This window comes from Glycine max, chromosome 6, assembly GCF_000004515.6.
Source record: "Glycine max cultivar Williams 82 chromosome 6, Glycine_max_v4.0, whole genome shotgun sequence".
Classification (NCBI taxonomy): domain Eukaryota; kingdom Viridiplantae; phylum Streptophyta; class Magnoliopsida; order Fabales; family Fabaceae; genus Glycine; species Glycine max.
The window spans coordinates 17,246,268-17,254,550 of NC_038242.2; the positions used below are offsets into that span (position 1 = coordinate 17,246,268).

Genomic DNA, 8,283 nt, shown 5'->3' on the forward strand with positions numbered 1-8,283 from the left:
ACGCATAACAATAACAAGTAGTATTTCATATTGAATTTGTGTAAGGATATATTTACACACTTAAAAACATTTCACAAACCAACTAATTGTTAGTTTGAATGAAATTGAATTTGATCTCCTTAACTAAAGTTTTAAGTTCGAATTTTGTAGATAAAAAAAAATCATGTTTAAGAGAAATATCCTATTAAAAATATTCAGTCAAATTTTTCAGTAAAAATTAATCATAAGAAAAACTTATGGATACTTTGCTTTAACAATATGATTAAAAAAAACATTTCCCTAAAATTTAAGAATGAATGCATCCTTATATTTATCTACTTTAAGAATAAGTTTGCTTTAAAAGATCACCATTGTGACCCACTCCCTCCATTCAAAGTTTTAAAAGAACACATTTTTTTAGCTTCTAAATCCAGTCTTTATGTTCCCCTTTATTTTTCTCACTTATCCATGAGGACCACAATTAAACAATCTTCTTCCTAGTTGTATTCTCTATCTCTCCCCCTTTTTTCTTTTCTAATTTATAAATTTATGTGGTTCCAGTGAATAAGTTACTTCATATGCTTAATGAAGTATAACCATGAAAGAGGAAAGAAATTTACGGAGGTGAATTGAAGAGCATAGCTAACAACTAAGATATTCTTTCTGACCACTTTAGAGCTGTATTAAAGTAAAAGAATTATCTGACCGTTTTCTCAAGGAAAAAAAAAAGTAAAAGAAATGAATGAACTGTTGCTTTCAAAAACAATCCTTCCTCCGCGAATACAGCTTTCAAGATTCATCAATGATAATATAGTTTCTGAACCATAATAGTTTGGACCAAATGATTATAGCTTATCACATATATATTAAAAGCTTAAAACGGCATGTCACATGTGCATATCTCTTAACAGTAAACTTTCATGTTACATAGGAAAACCTATATTTTTATAGTTATCTTATCCTATGATGTTGAGTAAAATGTGCCATGACTAATATCTTTATGAAGGAGCCACTAAATCATATTAGGGAGTGAAAAATTACTACATAATCAAGGATCCCCATAATCTTGATCAATTTTTATGTGACACATTATCAAATTTTATTAATTCTCTTGTAACCAGAAAAACTCGATTATGTATAATGTAACGATTGATGAATATTGAAGACAACAGCCACATCATGATCCAAGACCACATAAACATTTATTCCCAAGCACATTGAAAAAAAAAAAGAAGGAAGAAAACCAAGAGCCATAACTTTTGGAGATTATTGTTTTGGATAAAATCTCACTAAGTGGGCTGTGCCTGCACTTTATCAGTTTATTGTATCCTCCTCTCACTAGTTTCACCAACCAAGAATAAAAAAAGACACACACGCACGCCCCCGCACACACACACACAGCAAACTCAAATTGGTACATGAAAAATCAGTAATGGTATAACCAATTACTAATTACAACGGTTTTCATTAGACAACTGTTACAAATGACAGGTACCGAAAACCAAAATCAGAAAAGATACCCAAAAAATGCCCGATATTTACTTATGCATAACTATCATAATCTTTTATGATACACATAATACTCCACTTTGAGACAACATTGACAAATTTTTCAATAAGCTCTTATAGAAGAAGACAATATCAAATGAATCAAAATTTTCCTACAAGTTAAAAATAATTTATGCATCTCAACGTTTTGAGAAGTTATTATGAACTTCTAAAAAAAGTTAGATAAACTAATTTTAACTTATGAGAGGAATATATTTTATTATCTTAATTTTTTTCTCCCATAAATATTTCTGAACAAGTTTAGCCAAAATGGGCCTAGTCTTGTCAGGAAGTTGATTGACAAGCCAGCAAATAGAGTTTAAGTAGTCTGCAGATTCAAACTATAGAAACAAGTGGTTTTAAATGCAGAGCAACATGTTAGGTGAATTTATTCTATTTTCAGAATATATTAAGGATATCAAATAAAATGTAATTTTTATGCAAATATTTTCATAGGTGAAGAACACCTTCACTTAACATCAATTTCACAATTAGCAACAGCAAAAGCTGTATTTGGGCTGATGAGATAAAGTATGTAATATACCTATTTACAGAAGAGAGAAAGAGGGAGAGAGAGTGGGAATATAAATGTAACCAGAGAAAGATACAAATGGAGAACCAGAAGCAGATCCATCAGATCTTATTCTGCTGCACCACTGATCAGACAACTACAATTTCTAAGGCCCTTGTGTTAGGGATGGCATTGCACAATACTTTTGGGAATTAATCAGTGAAAAACAGGTCCTGGTGATACTGCAAACTGCTAACCTTATTGTTCCTCTGCCTGTAGCATAAATGCAAGTTCTTCAGCTGATTGCTGATCCAAAATAAATATATGATCCTGTTAGTTCTCAATAAAAAGAATATATAGCAGAAAGCAAAGATGTACTAAAATAAGCACATCTTGAGAAGAGAATCCAGACATAAACATTTCCCATCTCTAAAACTTGTCTGCAATTACTATCAACTTTCAAGGTTTCTAGTAGAGACTATAGACGAGCAAAATAGTTCAGCATTCATTGTTTTTCACCAGTGATAAGAGAACCATGCCATGTGCACCATATGTTGTTGGAATTCCTATTAGTACCCTCAGTTAAATCTTAAATGGCTTACCAAACAGCATCATATGATTAATCAAAATATGAAAAACGGAAAAACGGAAATGAAAATAATACAAATACTTCAATATTAGAATAAGCACAGGGTAGTAACTTGTCTTTGCCTTTGATGCTGTATTATGCGAATTATCCAGGCCACAAGATAGCATGGAAGGATAACAGCAGCCGCGCCAAGAAAGAAAAACTGGAAAACATTAAGTATTATGTAATCCATCAGTCAGCAATATAAAATACATCATGACTAATCACATTGATTACAACTTACATAAAAATATGCTATAGCTTTCTCCACATCAGCATTGAAGAGGGGAGCAGCATGCCTCAGAAGTAAAAGAGCCATTAACTGCAAATTTTGGGACAGACCCAAACATACTAAGGAAACTGACCATGAAAAAGATTTAATACATAAGATTTACAAATATTGGGACTTATTTCCCAAGAATTAACAGCATACCTAAAAGCACTGCATCAGACACTACATCCCAGAAAAGCCATCATAAGAAAATTAATATTGCAATCATACACCCAAGACCCAACAAAAATACATGGGTAGGTACCACATATACCTTAACATAAATAGATCTGAAGGACAACAACCAGAAAAGGTGCAGTAGTCCGGTGGATAATAGAAAAGAAAAAATCCAAGAATATTAAATTCCCATGCCTAATATAAAACATCTGAAAACCATACTATTGAACTTCAAGAACTAATTAAAAAGACTTACAATTAGACCAACAGAGTGCCACAATGTGGTTCCACCAGTGCCAGCATTGACATAATCTTCGTGCTCAGTCTCTGGAACTTGGTAGTCCACAGCTGCAATAGCCAAAAGTCGAGCATTGTGCAAATCTAAAGGATTCCTAGTGGTTGCCCAGTCATCACTGTGCAATATGCATAAGCATATATTAAATCATAGAACAAAAAGCAGTTACATATAGGAAGACACAATATCATAGTTCAATCATAGATCTACAGTTCACAGGTCAGATAATGATTGCTTGGCATGGTCAAGGGGTATTCATAATATTGCAGGTGTATAAAGTACATAAAAAGGAAATGAATATTGACTAGCATAAAAGGGAAGATACCAATAAATAAGTTTAAACCCACCTAACCCCCGAACAAATTCTCCATTCTTTTCATCAGAGATCTCTTAAATTTAGTCTCACTTAACATAATGAAGTCTAAAAGTAAAACAAATACGAGCAAGCAAATTGCCACCATATCTACATATGAATGAACACATGCACATAAACTCCTGTGTATGTTAAAAAGAATAAAACATCTGAAAGACATCAAGTCAACAGCCAAAAGGTGTAATTACCTGATATCAATTGAAGTATCTCCAGGATGGCAGACAGGTGAATTTGCAGTATAACCAGGTTTGAATGGCTGTAAGTCAAGTAAATTTTTCAGTGAAAAACTATAACTTAATGTGAGCAACTACTAAATGCAATATCTATGACTTCGTAATTGTTTTCCAACTTATCAGCTTCTGGTACTTAAAAGCCATTCATTTCTCTTTCACCTCATTACTTACAGCCATCTATTATTGCCGGGTCTTTTTTTGCTCTTTCAGGGCATTCTCCTTTTCCTATGTTGAGATTCTCCATAAAATTAATTCTGTGTGAAACCCATCTTATTTGTGGCCAGTGGCCACCCCCCTAGCCCACCTTAATGCAGCCTCCAGCACCTTCATTGTGTTGGGTGAGGGGGCACATTACATAGAGATATAACCTTAGTAGTTCTTATAAGGCTTGGACAGTTCTCACCTTCCAAGCTGATTTTTTAGGGTTTCCTAAGCCTTAAATTTATCGTACACACATAATCTTGGCAACTGCACACCAAGCATCTAGGAAGGAAAAAAAATGCACTGGCATTTTTATACATGCCTCAATGTTAGGCAGGCACTCATTCCCAAAACAAATCATCAACAGGGCAGAATTAAAAGTTGCAAATAGATACTCTAATTAACTATTAATGTAGAGTCTATCAGGGCTTTCCCACAATGTTTCCTACAATAGTTACATTATATAATCTATATGCAAAATTATCAATATTCTGGGTGTATCCCACATACCCCTACTCCATACACAGCCACAAGAAAATCAACACAAAACTCCTTAAAATATACAATGCCTAAAATTCAACTAAGATACATGTCAATTACAATATAAATGCTTTTTAACACAAGATATATCATATTAATGTAAAGAGTTCAACAAGCCACCTGATTGCAGATCTCACAAATTGTATCACCCTTCTCGTAGCACCATATTTGAACACATTTCGTATGAGCAAACTGGTATAAAAAGAAACCCCTATTATTGCAATTGTCAAATTGGGCAGAGTTTACAATGACGAGAGTGAACCGGGAGATCAAGTAATAATAGTCAAGTGACCAACAATAAAAAATCCAAAATATTTTATAGAAAAACCTATTATTAGATATGAGAAAAGTATATAACTGTACTACTATAGCAATTCAAACTATCTCACGTGGAAATACATCAATCTGCAGTCCCACAATTTCTTATACACACAATAACTGCTACAAAAGTCAAGCCTCTGAAATCTGAACCATTGATTGAAGAAAAAGGAAACCCTCTTATTACAAACATCATGCTAGTACTTTTATCCCAAAGAATTTCACTGCTAGCTAGCATAACTCATTCTCCCATTGAAAGCAACAATCCATTGTCCTTATTGCTTACTAAGAATGTATACAGAAAGCAACAATCCAAAAAAACCTCAATTTCATTGCTTAGTCTCCTCATTGCTCAAATTGGAAAGTTTAGTATAAGAATACCTTCAAAGTTCCACTGCAAGCACAGGGTATGTCCAAATTTTGAAGGGTATCATCCTCCTGGCAAATGCGACATTCCACCATTTTGATAAGGTCTTCTTCTTCTTCTTCTTCTTCTTCAAGTGTATCACATTCCCCAACATCATTAACATGAGTAGCACCCTCAATGAGTGAACCTAAAGCATCACCATCACCATCATGTTGTGGTTGCAAAGTTGCAGGTGCTATAAGAGAGTCAAGAACAGATAAAACCACGTGCTCCCCCATTGTTCCTGAATCAAAAGAACCAATTGCATGCACTCAGTAATTAATTAATTAACTAACTTAATATTTCAACCCCAAAAAAAGCTAGAGCTAAATCAGAATTAGGAGAAACAGTGATAAATAAACGGAGAAATGAGAATGAGATTGATGGAAAAATTGGGAATTTTTCTTGGTTTATAAAAAGAATGAATGAATAAATTACCTGAAAATTAATGGGTAGTGGTGAGAAAAGTGTAGTGGCGAAGTGGTGGAGTAAGAAAAGCGATGGCGAGGGAAAGAGAGAGAGTGAGAACGAGAGAACGGAGTTGATGAGGAAGAAATATAATTAGTATTTATTGATTAATGGTGAAAATGTGGGATTTGTTGTAATGAGTGAAACGTAGATAGAAAGATACCCAAATTTCATTGATGTGTCGTATTGACAAGAGAAGGGGCATAATATAATGCCCATGGTCGGTGACTTGTCAGTGCTTTGTCACCGATACTGACATGCCTTGCCTTGCTGCCGGCACTGCTCTATGGGCACTTCATTTTGGTTATATTTTCAAATCATTTAAAATTAATTGAAAAACTTATTTAAATAATGAATAAGGAAATTATAATGTGTCATTTTCACCGCTTTCATATATATATATATATGGGGGATTTTATCTAAATTTTAATTAAATTTTATATTTATTGAATCTTATTTAATATAAATAATTTTGTAATTAAACTTTATTTGATTTAAATCTATAGATAATTATCTAATAAGATTTATACATAATTACTTTAGTATGATGTAATTAATTATTTCATTAGATGGTGTCTTATTTAATTAAATATATTATTAATTAATTATATCTTATTGTATTAATTAACTATGAATTAAATCAGATCACATTTAATTTATCCATATGTTTCAGTTAATTAGTTTTTGCATGTGTGTGACCTTGTAATTTGACTAATTTCTTACTAGACTTAATAATATTAGAGTAAATAGTCACTTTTATATTTAAATGTGTAAAGCGTTGACAAATTCATATCAGAAAAATAAAAATTCAAATTGTAATCCCCGGAAGTGAAAAAAAAAATACGACAAATTCATCTATTCATTAACTTTCGTTCACCGTTAATGAAAGAGCCTTCGTAAGGGACGAAAATATCACAAAAATGATTGTCAACATGACTGCTGAATAAATTGAACCAGCATATCAATAAGTTATCACTGGACCAAAATGTCAATAAATTACCATTTGACCAAAATGTCAATAATTTTCAATTGGAACAAAATGATACTAATTTTTTTGGACAAAAATGTCAATACGTTTTCATCGGACCAAAATGTCACTAAGTTGTTATTGGACTAAAATGTCAGTAATTTTTCATTGGACTCAAAATGTCAATATTTTTTTTGGACAAAAATGTTAATTTGTTTCCATTTGACTAAAATATCAATAAGTTATCATTAGATCAAAATGTTATTAATTTTTCATTGTACCAAAATGTCAATAATTTTTTTTTATCAAAATGTTAGTATGTTTCCGTTGGACTAATTTATCATACCCCACTTTTCGTTTCATTTAAAAGTAAAATATATTTTAATCCTTATCTTTCTCATCTATTATCGTTACAAGCATAACATTATAATAAATACTTAAAAAAACAAAAAAAAACAAGCATAAATTAAAATAAAAATAATAATAAACATAATATTAATTAATAAACAACGTAACGTATCCCACTATTCTCATCTTACCTTAAAAAAACTAACACTTCATGAAATATTTTAAAAAAAACCAACATAAACTAAACTATTGTTATTTTAAAAAATATTTTTTTTAATTTAAAATTTCAAACTACCCCGCTATTCTCATCTTAGTTTCTTTAAAAAGAAATCACTATTTTTTTAATTTTTAAATTTAAACTACTCCAATTTTCTATTGGCTTTTTTATACAGTCTAATTTTTTATTTTAATTTTAAAAAACTAACAACTATATATCATTTTTTTTAAATAAATATTATGAGATTCATATTTGTTAGCGACTTTGATTGAATAAAGTAGATTTTTTTTCACCCTTTTAAGGATCAACATCATAAACTAACTATTGTAATTTAGAAAAAATATATTTTTTTTAAAATTTAAGATTTGATACTATCCCATTATTTTCTTAGTTTTTTAAAATAAATTAGTATTACTTAAATATTATCATTTCTTTTTTATTTTAAAATTCCAAATTATCCCGCTATTTCCTTTAATTTTATTTTTATTCTAAAAAACTTGAAATATGTTTTTTTAAATGAAATATAAAAAATATTTTTCCAAACAATAAAACAAATATACAACAATGCATGTGTTTTCTGTCATTAATTTATATCCAATTTAACACAATAGAAATGTGCATGTCATGCGTGTGGTTATGCTAATAATAATTTATAATTTATAATCTATAAAAATAAATGAAGGGAATACATCCTTAAGTAACTGCCTCTTCACTTTTTTAGATTATTTTATCCTTCAAAACTTATATTAACTTATATTGATAAATAAAGTTGTGTACTTAGTTAAAGGATAAAATGGAAAAAT

General features: G+C 30.7%; 1 protein-coding gene across 2 annotated transcripts; it reads right to left on the minus strand.

Moving 5' to 3' along the window:
* Nucleotides 1-1,159: 1,159 nt before the first annotated feature.
* LOC100795900 (uncharacterized) lies at nucleotides 1,160-6,131 on the minus strand. 2 transcript variants are annotated; one of them, XM_014776569.3, is made up of 8 exons: nucleotides 5,919-6,131; nucleotides 5,456-5,724; nucleotides 4,877-4,948; nucleotides 3,971-4,038; nucleotides 3,371-3,527; nucleotides 2,911-2,988; nucleotides 2,750-2,829; nucleotides 1,160-2,344 (listed from the first exon to the last, which is right to left on the minus strand). In XM_014776569.3, the coding sequence occupies exons 2-8, from the start codon at nucleotides 5,717-5,719 to the stop codon at nucleotides 2,251-2,253; spliced, it is 813 nt and encodes a 270-aa protein (XP_014632055.1). In that variant the 5' UTR covers nucleotides 5,720-5,724; nucleotides 5,919-6,131; the 3' UTR covers nucleotides 1,160-2,250. The 2 variants fall into 2 exon arrangements, with proteins under 2 accessions (XP_014632055.1, XP_014632056.1); XM_014776570.3 differs by having other exon boundaries at nucleotides 2,740-2,829; nucleotides 5,919-6,128.
* Nucleotides 6,132-8,283: the final 2,152 nt, after the last annotated feature.

Bases quoted from the DNA above. Each gene is read 5' to 3' on its own strand.
- LOC100795900 (XM_014776569.3), bottom strand. From the start codon at position 5,719: ATGGGGGAGCACGTGGTTTTATCTGTTCTTGACTCTCTTATAGCACCT. The intron at 4,039-4,876 runs GTGGCTTGTTGA...CTTGACTTACAG, and splicing joins TTTGTGAGATCTGCAATCAG to CCATTCAAACCTGGTTATAC. The intron at 2,345-2,749 runs GCAAAGACAAGT...ATTTTGGATCAG, and splicing joins CGCATAATACAGCATCAAAG to CAATCAGCTGAAGAACTTGC.